Source organism: Borostomias antarcticus (assembly GCF_949987555.1).
Source record: "Borostomias antarcticus genome assembly, chromosome: 14".
Taxonomy (NCBI): domain Eukaryota; kingdom Metazoa; phylum Chordata; class Actinopteri; order Stomiiformes; family Stomiidae; genus Borostomias; species Borostomias antarcticus.
This window is the reverse complement of record NC_140247.1, coordinates 6,836,960-6,857,146: the sequence shown is the minus strand read 5'-3', so window position 1 is coordinate 6,857,146 and position 20,187 is coordinate 6,836,960. Positions and strand designations below refer to the sequence as shown.

Sequence of the window (20,187 nt, the reverse complement as noted above, 5' to 3'; positions counted from 1 at the left end):
TCTTAGACCTCTCTTACAACAGGCCTACAATAATAGATTAAAAACGCTGGTATCAGGTCATCTATTAACAGAATTTCCCCACCCATGGCCCATGATGTCTTAAAACGTGTTATGTTATGTCTAATAGACTATAGCCTTTTACTAACATGCAACATTACTAATAAATAATAATAATAATAATAACAATAATAATAATACTAATATTGCAGATATTTCTTTGAGCAGTGTAGTATTTGGAGCCAGGTCTGGGGCCAAACACACTCACCTCCGGGGCCATGTATGGCCGAGTTCCACAGGAGTCGGTGCCGAACATGTCTTCCTTGCACAGCCCAAAGTCGACGTGTCCCTCCCTATCCAGCAACACGTTTTCGAGCTTCAGGTCCCTGTGGAGGACGCCCTTGCCGTGGAGGAACTGGAGCCCGATGACGATCTCTGCAGAGTACAACCTGGGAGAGATGGAGGGAGGTTAACAGCACATTAAGGTTCATACAACAGCCCAGGCAGGCAGTTTTCGTCGTGGCTGTAAAAGGGCCTGTATATGACCTGGTGTAGCTCTATAACAAGACCTGTATATGACCTGGCGAAGCTCTATAACAGGGCCTGTATATGACCTGGTGTAGCTCTACAACAGGGCCTGTATATGACCTGGTGTAGCTCTATAACAGGGCCTGTATATGACCTGGTGTAGCTCTATAACAGGGCCTGTATAAGACCTGGTGTAGCTCTATAACACGGACTGTTATTACAGGGCCAAAAAAGGGGAAAGGAGCGAGCAGAGGGTGTGGGTATTCTTTCCCCAAATCTTTCCCACTGGGGTCTTGAACCCCTGATCTCCCGCATTAGAGTTGGATGCTTCATCCACTACACCTACACTACCAGGGAATTAAAAAATGTGTGATGTCATAGTGTATTTATTTGGTGTGCTGGGACTACTGCCTCTTGTGGTGGCAAAATAGAAATGCAGTTCAACAACGGGACGGGGGGAAGGAGGGAGGGAGTGACAACCCGACAAATGCTATCTATGGTGCGCCGGCTTACAGCCACGCACAAAAAAATAGAGTGGCAAAATACGTGGTTTGATTGCTTTGAGTTTCCGTAGCTCAAGACATCACGGAAGTATTTCAAATGAAAAGTAAACAGACAAGTGCACAGGGCGGCAGGAATCTTCTAGCAAACTTAATGATTTGTATTTTAAGAATCGGAGATAGAACCATGTATTAGATATACTTTAGTATTGCTAGCGTGTTCAACAAGCTAGCAGGGCAACGTATAGCACTAACAGTCAGATTCAGCTTTAGTAGGCTTAAGCGAATGAACGTTGGTCAATTGCTAACTTACCTCGCCTCCTAAATTGTCTGGCTAGTTTGTTAGCTAACCAGGTCATTGGCTATCTAGCCTAGCTACTATCTAACATTAGCTGTCAACTGGGACGATGAGACTACGCGCGTCTGTTTTCGCCTCGTTTATCCTCATATTGGAGGTGTTGGGCATCGCCCTGTTTCTGAGGGGGTTCTTCCCTGTCCCCATCAAGTCTTCTGTCTCCTCAAAGAACAAGCTGTCTGATCTCCCTGCGGAACCCTTCACAGGTTTGCTGCTCACTGTGTCCTATACGTAGCCTATAGGCCAGCCTAGCTGCTGGGTAGTATTGTAGTAGTACCTGTGAACTAAAAAGTTATTATGACTTTTCACATCCATACGGATTTATAATGTCAGGTGATGATATGGCTCTTGAAAATATTCCAGCACACATAGGTCTAGCCCTTCTCAGTCCCAGCACACATAGGCCTAGCCCTTCTCAGTCCCGTTACACACAGGCCTAGCCCTTCTCAGTCCCGTCACACATAGGCCTAGCCCTTCTCAGTCCCGTCACACATAGGCCTAGCCCTTCTCAGTCCCGTCACACATAGGCCTAGCCCTTCTCAGTCCCAGCACACATAGGCCTAGCCCTTCTCAGTCCCGTCACACATAGGCCTAGCCCTTCTCAGTCCCGTCACACATAGGCCTAGCCCTTCTCAGTCCCGTCACACATAGGCCTAGCCCTTCTCAGTCCCAGCACACATAGGCCTAGCCCTTCTCAGTCCCGTCACACATAGGCCTAGCCCTTCTCAGTCCCGTTACACACAGGCCTAGCCCTTCTCAGTCCCGTCACACATAGGCCTAGCCCTTCTCAGTCCCGTCTCAGTCCAGTGAAATTATTTTTCCGAGGTAGTCTTCTTCTGTGGTGGTGGCGGTGCTTTGAAGGAAAAATAATTTCACTCGGACAGAACGCGTCTAAATAAGTTATTTGATGGTATCGCCGAGGCTTCAAAACCCAGTATTTGTTAAAATAGACCCTTTTGCTTAGGTAAGTGAAGTTTGATGTTTATCTGACACTTGTAAATATAAGCGCCTCTCCGGCATGAGCGAGCGACAAGGGGACTGAGAAGGGCTAACATAGGCCTAGCTAGAATGACAACACCTTGTGTAGCTCATGCAGAGGAATATTTGGTAACACATATTTTCTTTTTGCATCACAGGGAGCTCTTCTAATGCCACCAAAGCCCCCCAGCCCCTTTTCAAAAGAGTGGTCATAATGCTGATAGATGCTCTCAGAGAGGACTTTGTATTTGGGCCCAATGGACAGAAAAACATGCCATACACCAGACATCTGGTGGAGCGGGGCTCAACACACAGCTTTGTGGCCAAAGCCAGGCCTCCCACCGTCACCATGCCCAGAATAAAGGTAAGGTGATGTTTTGGTTAAACAAGGAGTAGAGTCGCAGAGTAGTTTGATATGTTATGATGAATAATTATAACATATACAGTAGGCCTATAACAATGGGTGTGATGAGCAGACAGCTAAGAGCCAAATCATTTGGTATGTATTCAGATGTTCTGCAATTTACCAGGAGGTGGCAGTGTTGAAGTGTCATGGAGTGCTGTTCCTGAGATTACTGCAGTGCACCCAATAAAGTAGAGTGACCCAGCCAACTCAACCAAATCATAATCTCACATACTTGTATGTACACACCCATTCATCAATGGCTCACCATCCGCCCTCTGACTATTGACAAGAAATCATTGAAATACTCAACGGCCTGGATTCTTGTGGCTGATGTGATAAAACACTTAGATGTGTAGCCTACATTTCCTTGGGTGAAAACAGCCCAGAAGCACACACATTGTTGTGGTCTCAATCCCTCCCTTGATAGGCCCAATCAATTAATTTGCTATCCATGAATGCATAGTGCTGTCCATCACATTCTCTTGACTTCATAGAGATGGTCAGACCAATGCTAACTCAGAGATGGTCCGCAATCTTGCCACCTCCATCTTTGTTATCATAGCTCTGTCTGCTGACGGCAGCATCCCCATCGACACAGTCTCCAACTCTATCCTCCTCAACCGCCTGTCCGACCACCTAGTCCTCACCAGTACAGCTCTCTCCTGGTTCCAGTCATACCTCTCCAACAGGAAACAGTCACCATCAATGGCTCCAGCTCCTCCCCGGCCCCAGTCAACCAAGGTGTGCCTCAAGGATCAGTGCTTGGACTCTTCCTCTTTACCATCTACATGCTCCCCTTCGGTCAGATGCTACACTGATGACACCCAACTGTATCTCAGCACCACACCATCCACTCAGCTGCCCCCACAGTGTCTTGTCAACTGCCGACACAAAATAAAAACATGGATGTCGTCAAACCTACTCAAACTTAACTGCAAAAAATCTGAGCTCATTGTTGATGCACCCAAGGCGCTACTCCGGAAGGTTGGTGATTTTGTTCTCCGGGTAGACGGCTGTTCCATCTCTCCATCACCAAGTCTGTAACCTGGGTGTCATTCTTGACTCCCGTCACACATCAAATCCATCACCAGAACCATCTTCTTCCACCTCAGAAACATTTCCAGACTCTGGCCGTCACTCTCAGACTCCTGACTCCTACTGCAATGGAGTCCAGTTCGGGGTGTACCCAGTAAATCCATGGGACAAGCTCCAGTATGTGCAGAACTCAGCTTCACCCCCACCCTCATCCAACTCCACTGGCTTACAGTTATGTCCCGCATGTCCTACACATGCCTCCTCCTCACCCACAAAACCCTCCATGCCCTTGCTCCCCAATACCTATCTGACCTCCTCCACCAACATGCACCATCCCAGAGCCCGCGGTCCTCAGACACGGGTCTGCTCTCCACCCCCCTGCACTAGCCTGCGACCCTTTGGGGACAGAGCCTTCAGTGTGGCTGCCCCCACCCTCTGGAACTCGCTCCTCACAGAGATACATAACCCCTCAACCCTGGACATCTTCAAATCAGCCCTCAAAACCCACTTTTTTAACAAGTGCTCGTTAGTTAGCTAGTCAGTTAGTTAGTTAGTTAGTTAGTAAGATAGTTAGCTAGTTAGTAAGATAGTTAGCTAGTTAGTAAGATAGTTAGCTAGTTAGCCAGATGGTTTCTGTGTCGTTTTTGTTCTGGTCTGTTTCTTTTGTCTGTCTGACTCATGAAAGGCGCTATATACATGTAATTGTATTATTATTATTATTATTATTACATGTTTATTTAGCTTGTCAGTCACACACACACACACACACACACACACACACACACACACACACACACACACACACACTTTCTCTCTCTGACCTGGCAGCCCAGTGAGGTGCGGAGTTGTGTGGAGCTTATCCTCCACAAACTGTTGTTTCATCCCAGCCTCCAAATGATGAAATGGTTGGCAATACTGCACACTCAGGTCCTTCATGCATCTGATGTGATGCCAGGGCCATAGCCTACCTCAGAGAGCATGGTGGGAGGAGACAGGTTACAGCCCAGAGGGGTGTACAGTACTACAGTACCAAGCAGTTTGGAGGAATTAGCAAACTAACTTCAACTCTGACTTGAAAGTGGAGTAACTGGTACAAAGCTGGCAACATATCCTTCAGAACTAATCTGCTCTGGGGGAGGTTAACTTAGTGTCTGAGTCACACTTTAAGGACCAATTAAACCAGATTCCCTCATTCTGGCATATATATCATCATCCTCTGAAGTAGGGATGCACCGATTGCAAAATTCTGGGCCGATGCCGATGTTTAAAATAACAATCCGGCCGATGTTTATTTTATTTTATTTTGATTCCCCCTTTTGTGCCAGGGGAACAAAGAAATGAAGTGTTTGATTGCAAAATGCCAATTTTTTTTTTCACTTTCATTTGAAAGCAAACTACACGTGCATTTGCGGTGTTAAGTCACGGATCTTCTCCGAATCTGCAGCTGGGTAGGCTACGTTTTGCAACAAAAAAAACCGTAATTGTTGCGACATAAGATCGGCCACTACCATCGGTGAATGTCACTTCATTTGCCGATGGCAGTCAACAAGGCCGATGCATCGGTGCATCCCTACTCTGAGGAACTGATTAAATATTTCAGTGATTATTAAATGTTTTTTGAGTGTTGAAAGATTAGATTACTATCACAGAATGCATTTCAAGCATCAAGCACAGTGAAACTTTTATATGCACTTGGAGAGACAGTTCCATTACTACTAGAACCATGACGGTCAGTTGGTATTTCAATTGTGTAGGCTAAATACTTTCAAAGGCCTAAGAAATAATACATTGCAAGATGATGGTATGTTTCATATAGTTGCAAATCCTCAGCACAGCAAATGGTACCTGTAATTGTAGTTACTAATATATTCATAGGCTTTAGATTCAAGAAGTGCATGTTGGATTAGGCTAGCCTTGTGAGACCATCCTGATCTTGCGAATTCACTTTCAGTTTCTCTCCGCAGATCAGTCTGGACTTCCCCCTATCTCAAATTATTTCGCTCTGATTACGTTTCACTGTTCTGCCCCCCAATAGAACTAACCCCTTATTGGTTCCCGTGGAAAAACAGTCTCCCGAAGCAACGAGCAGTAACGTTAACGTTATTAGAATAAACAGCCTTAAGTGTAGTATTGCAGAAATAGATTCACAACAATTAAACAAGAACTGATTGGCTGAAGGAGTTAGTCTGTCAAGGCAAGTGCTCCCGTCCACTGAAATCATTCAAGATAGGGGGAAGGCCAGACTGATTTGCGGAGAGAAACTGAAAATGTGCTCCCTAGATCAGGAGGGGCTAGTGTAGTAATAGGCTACTAGATAGGATTGTTTTTCTGACTTAAATAGTTGCATGCCCGTCTGTAGTCTAATCTAATACATTCCATTCCATATATTCTTTCTGTGAAATATGTGTTGACCATGGTAGGGTATGGGAAATATAAGTGTGAGATGTGATGTCTGCTAAATGAACACATTGATTGGGGTATGCGGTGTAGGCTTAATCTAGGGGGGTAAGACCATTAACCCTGCAAAGATCAGTTCTGGTGAGTGTTTAATATATGCTTAACATTATATGATGTTAATTTCCCTAGCCTATTTGACTGTCCTGTTTGTTGGCTTTTCTAAAATAGTTAGAAACCCCATCTGAAAAATGGAGAACAGAAATGTATCTGTCTGTCACTTTCAAATAATAGCAGCACTGAGAAGCTTCCAAGGACATAGTAGGCTATTTAGCCTGCCCACCGAGAGAACTACTCTTTACTGTGGGGGTAGTGATTCAGTCTTGGTGGGTTGACACAGCAAAACATTACCAGTGGAATCAAAGAAAAAGACAAAACTCAAAGTGTGCGTGTGCTGAGATTCAATCAGCAACACAGAACATTGCTCTAAGCCCTTATTTGGGAGTGTGGATGTACCTAAACCCACAAATTGTGACTGAAGCAGACTGAATTTAGGCTCGTAGCACAAAGGTACATACTGTAGCTTTAATGTCTATCTGAAGTGTGCACAGTTATTCTGTTTATACCATTGCTAATGGACACATTTCCCCAACCAAACATGTAGTACCCCTTCAGCCGCACTTTACTGCATATCAATTAGGGCTTCAAAGTTGCATGTGGATTAGAGAGGTGCCTCTATTGATTAGTGGTTCAATGAAAACCCCTAAATAGACGAATCCATAAACAAAGTTATTATACAATAAGGAAGAAATAGATGGGAAATAGATCTCCTCTCCTCTCTATCTTTCATCATATCAGAGCATCAATATCAGGCGGAGGATACTGAATATTTGAGAGCACAGTCACAGCACTGATTCATCTCTCTCAGTTGTATGCATGTTGTCATCTTGTTTATCTTGTTTCATGTTTTATGTATTTTATGTATTTTTACTGAGCCCCTGTCAAAGAAAGATGTTCTTTATGCAAATTAGATGGACAATAACATAATAATAATAATAATAATAATAATAACAACAACAACAACAAATTCTGAATCTGAATCTGCTGTACGTGGCAGGTTAGGCTACATCAGACCAAACGCGGATCACTCTGTGCTGGTTTGGCCTCATCACCATCATCCCTGTTCCCTCCGTCTTTGCCTGCAGGCCCTGACCACCGGCAGCATCCCGGGCTTCATCGACGTGGTGATGAACCTGAACTCTCCTGCCCTCCTGGAGGACAACCTCCTCTGGCAGGCCAAGACCGCCGGCAAGAGTCTGATCTTCTACGGGGACGACACCTGGGTGCGCCTCTTCCCCAAACACTTCATGGAGTACGACGGCACCACCTCCTTCTTCGTGTCCGACTATACCGAGGTAAAGGGGCCTTTGATCGCCTTCTTGTGGTTCACTTGTTGTAGCAGCATGCTGCACTACTGTGTAGCAGGGACGGATCGGACCCTAACCCCAGCAGGGAAGGACTGCACCTGCGAGCCACTAAGCCAGCCTGGAAACCACCGTGTCAATTTGCCAAGCGTCTGTGCAACAACAGACCGACAGGCGATGCGCCATCAGCGTTTGCCGAAAACCAATCCCCTACTTCTGTTTCAACCGTACGTCTCGTGAACTACAGTATGTTGTGTGCCGCTCTCTCCAGGTTGACAACAATGTGACCCGTCACCTGGACAGCACCCTGAAGAGAGATGACTGGGATGTTCTCATCCTGCACTACCTGGGTCTGGACCACATTGGCCATGTCAGCGGACCCCACAGCTCCCTCATCCAGCCCAAACTCCTGGAGATGGACGATGTCCTCAAGAAGATCCACAGCTCTCTCATCTTCAAGGTGCTGTGCCGTCCTCTCCTGTTGAGTTTGTGTTGTCTTCTGAGTGTGTGTGTGTGTGTTTGTGTATGCTCTAAGGGATTGAATTGTGAAACGAATCGTTCATGCTTAAATTGGATCTCCTACTTATGAGTTATCCAACGTTTAATCCAATCTTTCTGTAAACAAAAGTCTTTCAAGATGAGCTTTCATTTCCTGAAAGCTGATCTTTTTCATCCCCGGTATAAAAAGTCCTCACAGTTTACGACTAACGGCTGTTTTCCTGTTCATTTTTTAATTGGATATTTGCATATTAACCACTCTTGCGTTGTAGCTTTTATTCTCTCAGCCAGGAAACTCAACTGGGAGCTCTTTGAGTGGCATCTTTGCCACAACCTCCCCTGTGTAGCTCTGCTGCTTCCGCTGTTCCCTCCCCGCTACCATTGTGACCTAAATATAGGTCTTGCGGAAGCTCACACAAAAGTCCACAAGCTTCGTCGGATGACTCTTCACTGTCGGCGGGTTTCGAGGGAGGCTTATGAAACAACCGTGGCTTATATCGCGCACCACCAAACAAGCAATTTCCTGCGTCTTCCTGCGGTATCGCGTCGGGAAGAAATCTCAGAGGCGTCCTGAGAAGTGTGGGGAGAAACGGGAAGACAACCAGGCTCCCCGGGCTCCCCTCGTGCACAGGTAGCAGGAGCGGTGGCCTACTTTGGATAATGAGAGCAGGACTAGTGGTGTCATAGCTGCAGTGCAGCCCTGCAGGCCCACTGAGCCATGGCTGCCACAGGGTTATGGCTAGATGGAGCGTTATCTGTCGTGTTAATGAGCCTGTGATGATCAGTGAGATGTACACTGTTAGCCAAAGGACTATCCAAGCTGACCAGGAGTGTGAGTTTCTTCACCATTTAACGTGACATCCTGTGCAGTAGGTCACTTTAACCGGGTGGGATCTATTACGTTTCAAGTCCCTGCTCGCGGAAGGTAGACGCAACCCAGCTCATAAGGCAAAGCCCACCGCTTTGTTCCCCAACACGTATGTTCTGCATCACTTCGTTTCACGGCCTGTTTCTCCCTCTGCGCTGACGGCAGCCCTGTCAAACAGACGCCGGCAGGTCCTTCTGAGTCAGGATGAAAGGGAATCTGGAGCAGAGAAAGCAGGCTTGATCACTCAGCGTGTCATCCCTCATGAACCAGCGCGTCATCCCTCATGAACCAGCGCGTCATCCCTCATGAACCAGCCTGGCCACCACTCACCTCCTGGGAACATGGAGCTGAATCCTTCCAGGCACAGTTTGCATCAGCATCTCCTGCAAACGATGTCTCTCCCTACGAGGTCTCTCCTTTCCTCTCTGTACAGTCACTTTAGAATGCCCTCCAAAGAACAGAGGAGAGAGAGGGAGAGAGAGAGACGGGGGGGGTGTTAAGGAGGGAGGGGAGAGAGGAGAGAGAGGAGTATTTGGAGCAGTGTCTCTACAGTGCAAACTGCCTGCTTCTCTAGTTTAATCAGACTGGGAGAGAGGTGGTGACACAGAAGGCTGCCAATAATGACCACTAATGTCTTCTCTCACTGTAATCCCATTCCTGCTATTAGCGGTAGGCAGGAGCTCGTTAGCCCGCATTTCAACATCTTAAGAGTTTCGTTTCCTAGCAGTTCTGAAGACTCGGACGACAGGGAGGTCCAGTAGAGCTTCGGATCCACTTTTGACGTGAAGGTGAAGACGTGGTCATTTAGGTTGGGAGCGTTGAAGCAGTCCTATATTGAAATCCCGGACGAGTGCTGCCTGAGTCATCACCAGGGGAGGGACAATCAGGGACCCCATCTCTCTTCCTCTTGCCTTTCAATCCTGCCATGGCAGCGGCCCCGGGGTCCTGTTTTCCTATTCTGACCCCTCTTCTCCAAGCTCATCAACCCCATACTGCAGCACTCGACAAACCTCAGATCTGTTGGACGGCCAAGCTCACCCCCAGACCCCCACCCAACCCACGTACCTGTCCATCCATCTGGCAAGGCGGAATAGGGCTAGATACATAAGAGATGAGAAGGATCATGTTTGTGGATGAGGGATGACGATAGAGCTATATTTCTGATGCAGAGAAGCAGCTGCCAGTGGCTCACCCTTGGCGTAGCTGTGTTGAGAGCGTGTGGATTACTCCCAGCGGCCTGGCATGAAAAATCAATATGAGGAGAGTAGAGCACCGTGGCGTCTCTGAGAGGCTGGAGACGAGGGCCGCATTGTACAGCCGCATCGTAAATCACCGCGGCGGCCTCTGAGCACGGGGCGGAAAAAAATGTTTTCTGTCTACCCATTACTTTAGCTGTGCCTGTCGAGGACCTGCTACGTTAACTGTGCCTGTGGAAGACGCCTTACTGTAGCTGTGCCTGTAGAAGCGGTGCCTGCGGAAGACTCATTTCTTTAGCTGTGTCTCTAGAAGATGTTCCGGTTGAAGACTCGTTACTCTAGCTCTGTGTGTAGAAGCTGTGCCTGTTGAAGACTCGTTACTTTAGCTGTGTCTGTCGAATTTGTGCCTGTGGTGGAAGACTCGTTACTCTAGCTGTGTCTCTACAAGCTGTTCCTGTGGAAGACGTGTTACTGTAGCTGTGTCTGTAGAAGCTGTGGAAGACTCCAGAAGTAATAATAATGTGATGTGACGTGAAAAGGCCACTCTTCTCCTGACCTGGCCGTCATCCATCTCCAACCCTGACAGACCTTCAACCTGTTCCTTCTTGTTCCTCTGCCTGCTGCTGCTGCTGCTGCTGCTGTGTGTGTGTGTGTGTGTGCGTGCGTGTCTGCGTGTGTGTGTGTGTGCGTGTGTGCGTGCGTGCGCGTACACACGTGTGGGGAGCTCTCACTGAACATAGGCTTACCAGGCCAGTCTGGTTTAGGCAGGTACTCCTGTTTGATACTGTTGTTGTTGTTGTTGTTTTTGTTGTTGTTGTCTATAGCGCTGGGTACTACACTACCTCCACGGTGGGACTCTTGTTAAGGAATAGACATGGAGGCAGGGGACAATTATTCTTTAGGAACGCATCAGCTCAGAGGAGATTTTTTCATTGTCATGTCATTTTAACAAGGCATTAGGCCCCTTAGGCAGCCAACTCAATGCTCGACTAGAATTGCAATACTGCCGGTGGCCTCCAGGTGGAATACAATACAGCATGGCTATTATGTAGATTCCTACGGTGCTACAGAGGTCACCAGATCCACATCGTCCGGGATGGCCGGCAGCTGGACAAGGTGTAGTGATTTAAATTGATTCAGCTCCCCTGCAATATAATCATGTCATGATATTGTAATCTTGTAAAAGCTGATCTGCTCTTGAGGGATAGTAGTATAAAAAGTCACCACCAGATGTAGCCATCGGGAACGGATGGGTGGAGAAGGGAATATCCCCACTGAATCAGGTTAACGCGGGAAAGCATAATATGCACCCAGCCTGAGCATACAGGATGTTTTTTTTCTCTTCTTCCTGCTGAAAGTCCTGGCTTGGTTTCAAGGAGCCTTGGCCATTAGCAGCCAGAGTATAGTGATGAGTATGCAGAGGTTGCATAAAATAGTTGCTCCTTTTCCTGTGGGGGGGGGGGGGGGTAGTTGAGATGCCGGAAAAGCCCTAGTTTTCCTCTTAAAAAGCAGACAGAGCCCTTCACCCAGGAAGCTGGGAGAGAGGGGGGGGGGGGGGAAGTGGGGATTCCGGCCGGGCCTTATTTTCTCTCAAATGAGCAGACAGTTACACCCAGGAAGGAGGAGGGGGGGGGGGAGGGGGGGGAGGGGGGGGGGGGGGGGGACAGGAAGGAAGGTAGGATATGAGATTATTTGCTGAGCCAGCAAAACTAGACATCATTTTGATTGGTGGAAATGTTTGTGATGTATGGAAAATGGGATGTGGTCAAGGGTGGGGGAAGGGGTGTTAAAAGATTATAAAAGGTTAATGTAGACAAAGAAAAGGTGTGATCTTCCCGGGGGAATCTCCGTCTTTATGCTATCTTGTTTTTACAAAAAGCAATAAAGTCTTTATCGCATTTGGAAACTTGGTGCCTCGAGCTTTTTCCTCTTTCAAGTCGGACTCTGAAGTTATTTTGAGACTCTGAAACTAATCCGAACTTAGAGTTATTTTCTTGAATTTTGACCCAAGACAGAGTAAATAATTTTTACACGACATTTGGCGAGCCAGAATACAGGAGGAGGACGGCAAAAAGGTCACCGAGGAGACCCGGGGGGACCCTTCCACGCCAAAACACACACGGGCCCTAAATTACAGAGGTAAGCAGAACCGTTTATAAAATCTGCTGATTTGTGTACGTGTGTTTGACGTGGTCGAGATCCGCCCGGGCTAACAGGTACCTTAAATGCCCCTCTTCAAAGAATCTAGAATAAAATGTTACTCTAAATTGTGTTTATCAAATTTTGATTAAATTAAAACATTGAAGGCACCCAGTATCCTATGTGATCGTTTGTCATTAACCATACTGCATGATTTAGAGGAAATGCATGAGCCTCGGTGCGGATAAAATGAATGAATGATTGCACAAACTAACCGCTTCTGACAAGCCAGAGTCATAAGTTGAAATAGTACAAGATATGTGGATTTGTACGATTGATACTTTTGAGGAATAAATCAGCCTACTTAGGTTTAAATTCCTCCTCTGACGTTTGGTTAAAAGATTAAAGTGTACATTGTTGACTTCGAAGATAGAAAAAGTTTGAGTAGCTTGTAAAGGGCCTGTGTGCCCTACAGTATGCGCTGACGAGGGCCGGTGTGTGTGCTCTTAGAGGACAGTGCGCGCGGCCGAGAGGGCAATAAATCTGATCAGAGAAAGAGTGTCTGGTTGTACACTTATTTTGGTAGTGTTTGTTTGTACACTTATCTTGTTAGTGTCTGGTTGTACACTTATATAGAAAAAGTTACCTGGTTGAGTAGCTTGTTGGTGTCTGTTTGTACACTTTTATAGAAAAAGCTACCGGTTTAAGTAGCTTGTGAGGGCCTGCGTGCCCTACAGTACGCGCGGACGGGGGCCTGTGTGTGTGTGCTCACAGGAGGCTGCGCGAGGCCGAGAGGGCAATAAATCTGATCAGAGTAAAAAATTGTAAATAAGTGTAAATAGGCATGCCGACGGAGTAAAATAGTATGAGAGTTGAGAATAGAATAATTTTGGGTTGGGGGTTATTTTTCTTTTCCTAAAAAAGTATAGCGAGTGGTTCTATGATTTAAAACTGAATGTAGTTTGTTAAATAAGTGTTAAAAATTGAGTTCAGGACAGCGAGGCCGTAATTTTACGATCGTAGGGGCCTCAAGACTCAAGCGAGCTGATAAGGGGAGGCAGAGCGAATAGCCCGGCTAGCTCAGAGGCCCGTTAGATTTAATGAGGAAGATTTATAAGACTAAGCGAGCAAAAATAACCGGTGCAGGGCGGTTTAACAAGCCGAGCAATAGACACCATAAGCGAGAACAGGCTTATGAGCGCTATATAAAACTCGAGAGTGGGCACATCATTTGCATCATCGCAGTGTTTTGGGCTCTGGTTATTTTATTACTGTAAGGTTACAGTAAAAGATCTGTGTTGTGCGATAATTGTCTCTGACCCACTCCTCAAAAACTCATACAGGCGAGGTCAGCTCGCCACACACACACACGCTTCGCAGCACACACACAGGTTCTCCAGAGCACACGACACACACACACACCACTCATTAAGCCACCCATAAATCACCACACACGCACGAGCGCCTTCCATCTCCATCACACACACCGCACTCACGCACACGCACGCACACACACATACACGCTTACAGTCCACACACACACACACGCACGTACACCTCCCACACACACACACACACACACACACACACACCCACACAGACACACACACACATACGCACACACACACACACACACACACACACCCACACAGACACACACACACATACGCACGCACACACACACACACACACACACACACCCACACAGACACACACACGCCACACATGCACACACCCTAAATCACCACACGCACGCGCCTAAACACACACACCACATTTCCTGAACGACACACACACACACACATACATACTCGCTTACATTCCACAGACACACACCCACACAGACACACACACACAGACACACACACACATCACACCTTCCACACACACACACACGCACGTACACCTCCCACACACACACACACACACACACACACCCACACAGACACACACACACATACGCACGCACACACACACACACACACACACACACCCACACAGACACACACACACTTACGCACGCACACACACACACACACACACACACACACCCACACAGACACACACACACACGACACACCCTAAATCCCCACACGCACGCCTGAACGACACACACACACACACATACATACTCGCTTACATTCCACAGACACACACCCACACAGACACACACACACAGACACACACACACATCACACCTTCCACACACACACACACGCACGTACACCTCCCACACACACACACACACACACACACACCCACACAGACACACACACACATACGCACGCACACACACACACACACACACACACACCCACACAGACACACACACACTTACGCACGCACACACACACACACACACACACACACACACACCCACACAGACACACACACACACGCACACACCCTAAATCCCCACACGCACGCCTGAACGACACACACACACACACATACATACTCGCTTACATTCCACAGACACACACCCACACAGACACACACACACATACGCACGCACACATACACACACACACACACACACACCCACACAGACACACACACACATCACACCTTCCACACACACACACACGCACGCACACCTCCCACACACACACACACACACACACACCCACACAGACACACACACACATACGCACGCACACACACACACACACACACACACCCACACAGACACACACGCACACACATACATACTCGCTTACATTCCACAAACACACACCCACACAGACACACACACACATACGCACGCACACACACACACACACACACACACACACACACACACACACACACCCACACAGACACACACACATCACAACTTCCACACACACACACACACAAACACACACCCACACAAACACAGACACACACACAACCCTCATCACCCGATACACACACTCACCCACGCACGCACACCTTCCATACACACGCACACACACGCACACACCCCGCACTCACAAGGCTAAACACACACACACACACACACACAAACACACACCCACACAGACACACACGCACACACACAACCCTCTGAACGACACACACGCACACACATACATACTCGCTTACATTCCACAAACACACACCCACACAGACACACACACACACACACATAACCTTACACGTTTATCCCCACATTAACAAACACACACACAGATATACTTACAATAAGCATATACACACACACTCGCATACACACGCACGCAAACACCCTCACACCGATATACACACACATCCCCAGAGAAACACAAAGCCTCTAGGTAGTCAATCAGGATAAAGAGATATGGGGGCTGCCCAAAGGAAAAAAAGGATTGAGAATGAAAAAGGGCCCTCCGCAGTAGAGATAGTGGTGAAAAAACACCCGACACACAGTAAACAAATATTAAAGTATATGGAAAAGTGGCACTCGAGGAACCCATTATGGCCGAAAGAGGGTAGCTTTATGATGGCATGTTGTGACGAGATGGCAATGAACATAAAACATCATAAAGCCAAAGACACCAGCAACAGAAGAACAGGGAAGAGAACAAAAGAAATGGAAGTATTGCAGTGGTTTAGACTAGAGAGAGAAAGACAGAAGTTCATGAAGCAAGCCAAGCAGGAAGCAATAAACAAAGGCATAATAAAAATAAAAGAAGACAATAACATAGGGAGTCAGGAGATAAAACCCACAGCGCCCTTATGGCCTTTTGAACCGCCCCCATATTCAGGTGAACGTAATCCATTCAAAGCAGGGATCTACCCGTCATTAACAGAAGGAGAGGTAGAGGAAGGAAAAGAGGTGGAGGTAAACTGTTCAATGAAAGGAGACTTCACTCTGAAAATACTAGAGGCACCATCAACACCAGTGAAACTAACACAAAAGTCGAAACCAGCTGAAATAGCAGTCAATGATGACACATCTGAAGGCGAAGGGTCACAGGGGGATGAAGACAGACAAAGATACCACTTCATAGAAAAACAACATCAGAAGAAAGGTCAGTCTACATCAAAGACCCCTCTGACCCGTCCCGTTCACAGCGTAGCGTTCAAACCACCGGTCCCGGCACAGCGAGAACCAAGACGGGATGTCCTGAATGAGACAGACCACACACTGCCACAGAGACAAGATGACCTGACTGATTCTCCACAGGAGCCGGGTCATGCAGAAGGCCCAAAAAGGATACAAACAGAGGAGGAGCAAGTCAATGAACAACTCAATGAGTTAATGGCCGAAGCCGTGCGGAAAACCACCGCACAGCTAAACCGAGCCGAACACCATATAGGAGAGTTGAGCAGAAATCTTAGCCCGTTCAGCCCCAGGCCGGGTCCGGCCAGGGGCCCACGACATCGTCATAAGGGGGCGGGGCTACACCCCGACACACAGGGGAAAATGACGGTGAAACTAACAGGTACAATGACACCAACGCAGCCAAATGAGAGGATGCAGCAGGATTCCGAAGAAGAAGAGGAACAGTTGGAGACCACCCAGCCCCGGAGAAAGAAGGGGGGAGAGAACAGACAGGGCTGGGAAAGAGATGAAGGAAGACGATTGACACGAAGCAGGAATGATCCTGACACACACACACACGGCTCAGCAGAGACAATCTATCCACTAGTAGTTAAGGGACAGGGACAAGCAGCATCATATATTCCCTGGGCGTTCATGGATATGATCGGGCTCGCGTCCAGATTACCAGCCCTAACAGATGGAGCTAATAAGTGGGTGTTAACATTGGAAGAAAGCACGGCCGGACTGACTTTGGCATTAGGCGACATAAAAGCTCTATTGATGCATCTCGCAGGGACACAGACCACCGAAGAAATCTTCACAGGAGCAGGCATACCAGGTGTAGTAACCGGAACCCACCACAATGGGGTGGGGTTCGGAGGACATCGCACAATGATATGGGCGGAACTCAGAAAGCATTATCCAGAAAAAATGGACCCCTCCAGACTGGAAGGAGTGAAATTGAAAGATGATGAGTGCCCATCCAAGTTTCTGCATGATTTCCAACGGAAGTGGAGGGATGAGACAGGAAGTGCCTGGAACATAAATCTCACCACTCAAAGCCTGTTCAAACTTATGGTGAAAAAAGCCATGACAAATGATATACAGAAAAGATTGGATTGCGTGGTAGGTTTGTTGAAGATGGAATGGCCACTATTCTCAGAACATGTCGTCCATCATGTGAACATCTGCAGAAAAGAAAAACGAGATGCAGAAGAACTGAGCAAACAGCTAACTCACAAACTAACACAGCTGCAATTGGGAGAATTGACCAAGAAGAAGGACAAAGTAAAAACTCAGGCCCCGGTGGTAACCATCACGCCAGCCCAAACCACAGAGGGACCAATGACCCAGGCTCCAGTTGTGCACCAGTCCCAGTCACCACCACGAGAGGGACCCACTCAGGTGGCACCCTGTCCCCCCATCCACGTGCACATCTCCGGCGCAGATATTTACCGCACAATACAGGGGCGAGGAAGACCAATGCAACAAGGAGATAAACCAGGACGCGGGGGATGGAGAGGAGGCCCGCTCACTCAATATAATACAGGAGGCCACCAACCGCAACAACCACGAGACCCACACGCACAAAGAAATCAGGACCAGCGTCAGCAACAATATAGACACGCTCAGTCAACACCAAACCTAGCTGAAAACTCCCCAAGGCGTGGAGAAGAGTGCTGGGGATGCAAAAAATTGGGTCACGTCAGGGGAAACTGCCCAACAAACCCGTGGATGGGTCCTGCTGCAGAATGGGAATAGGGGTGCCCAGAGAAATCCGAGGGGGACACAATGTCACCAATCATCTCTACCAAGCCACATGATGAGCCCACCTTACCTGTCCTGATTCATGGCCAAGAACACACTTTTATGATTGACACAGGGGCGACATATTCATGTATCGGCGGCCACAGGTGCAATTTGCCCCTCTCCAGCTCGTCTATAAAAACTGTAGGTTTCTCTGGGAAAACACAAATAATACCCCTCACTAAGCCGGTCCCAATGTTCATTGCAGGTAAAGAAATCGTGGCACCTTTGTTATATTCAGCTCAAACTCCTGTTAATCTATTAGGAAGAGACATTTTATGCCCTCTAGAAGCCAGCATTATGTGCACACCAGATGGCCTACGTGTCTCGTTCCCAGAACACTCACCAACACGCCTGATGGCCCTTATGACACATCAGGAACACGGAGACACACCTAGGAGCGCGACACCGAAACACATAAACCCACAACCAGTGGTTTACTGGTTACAGTTGACCCCACAGGAGTCAATGCTACAACTGCGCTGGTTAGAATGGGCGCCCTGGGTGCATACGAAAGTGGGAGGAGCCAAAGATCCACAACTACCACTTCACTGCACACTCCTGTACACCACTGAACAAACTCATGAGGACTATGATGCCTGCTGGCGAGAAACAATCAACAAAAAACACTATTCAGTGATCAGTAATGACATTTACGTGGGTCCACAGGGGGCGGCCGCAGCAGTGACGCTCCCAAGCGAGCTCCGAGAATGGTTTCAGGTGCAGGGGTCAACCCCACACATTACATTAATGATAACAGAGGGACATGAGTCTCATGAGTTAGGTCCAATGGTTAAAACAGCGATGCAAATTCCAGAATGGCAGTCGACCCATAACAAACATATTCATGTGTCTCCGGATGCACAATTCCTTAGAATATCCTCCAAAGTTTATGATGTAGGGATAGCAGAGCGAGTCATAGTTACAGCTAGTGCACCAGTAAGCCAAATGCTCACCACAGAAGAACACAACTTATTGGCCCAGGTGCCTCAGTGTTTATGGTCGAGACACAAGACAGATGTAGGGTTTGTGAAGTCAGCGCAACCGATACACATCAAAATAAAAAAAGGAGTGCGATTACCCTATCAAAAGCAATACCCGCTCAAAGAACATGCCATCGTAGGGATAACTTCTACAATTGAAGGCCTGGTGAACGCAGGAGTTCTGGTAAAAGCACAGAGCCCTTGTAATACACCCATTTTTCCAATAAAGAAGCCACACTCTAATGATTATCGATTGGTACATGATTTGAGGGCTGTGAACTCAATTGTGGAGGTCCCCAGTCCGGTCGTTCCCGATCCTCACACCTTACTCTCAAATATCCCTCCTGGAACCAAATGGTACACTGTCATAGATCTATGCTCAGCGTTTTTTAGTGTGCCCATACATCAAGAGTCACAATATCTTTTTGCATTTACATTTCGAAATTCGCAGTACCAGTACACGAGACTACCGCAGGGATTCACTGACAGCCCTGCAGCATTTAATAGAGTACTGGCCCAGGACTTACGAGATTTACAGGTTTCAAGTACAGTGTTACAGTATGTAGATGACCTATTAATCTGCAGTTCCACTAAAGATCAGTGTGAGACAGACTCAATAACAGTACTAACCAGACTAGCAGAAGGAGGTCACAAGGTCAACCAAGACAAGCTACAATTCTGTAAAAACAGTGTAGAATATTTAGGGAGGCAGTTATGTGGTGACAAAAGACAAATAGCTCAGTCACAGATAGAGGCCATAGTGAAGGCCCCTAAACCACACACAACTGGAAATATGCTATCATTTTTGGGCATGACGGGATATAGTCGACCATGGATCTGTGATTATGCCTCCAAGACGGCACCATTACGAGCTCTCATACGCGCTGCAGGTCAACTAGACCAAAAAAGTCAGCTTCAGTGGACTGAGGAAGCGGATGGGGCGTTTTTGGCTCTAAAAGCCGACCTACAAACAAGCCCTGCTTTAGGAAATCCGGATTACACTAAGCCATTTCACCTGTATGTTGCGGAGAGGGCAGGCTATGCAAATGCTGTATTAATGCAAAACACTCC

General features: G+C 47.4%; 1 protein-coding gene across 1 annotated transcript in view; it reads left to right on the top strand.

Annotated features, from left to right (window-relative positions):
• Window positions 1-1,205: 1,205 nt before the first annotated feature.
• The window catches only part of pigg (phosphatidylinositol glycan anchor biosynthesis class G (EMM blood group)), a 75,030-nt gene continuing 56,048 nt past the window's right edge, over window positions 1,206-20,187 (top strand). The window contains exons 1-4 of the mRNA XM_084449228.1: window positions 1,206-1,586; window positions 2,517-2,722; window positions 7,399-7,608; window positions 7,889-8,077. Of these exons, the coding sequence (XP_084305354.1) occupies window positions 1,433-1,586; window positions 2,517-2,722; window positions 7,399-7,608; window positions 7,889-8,077 (759 nt within the window). The 5' untranslated portion in view covers window positions 1,206-1,432. The remainder of the gene's footprint in view (window positions 1,587-2,516; window positions 2,723-7,398; window positions 7,609-7,888; window positions 8,078-20,187) is intronic.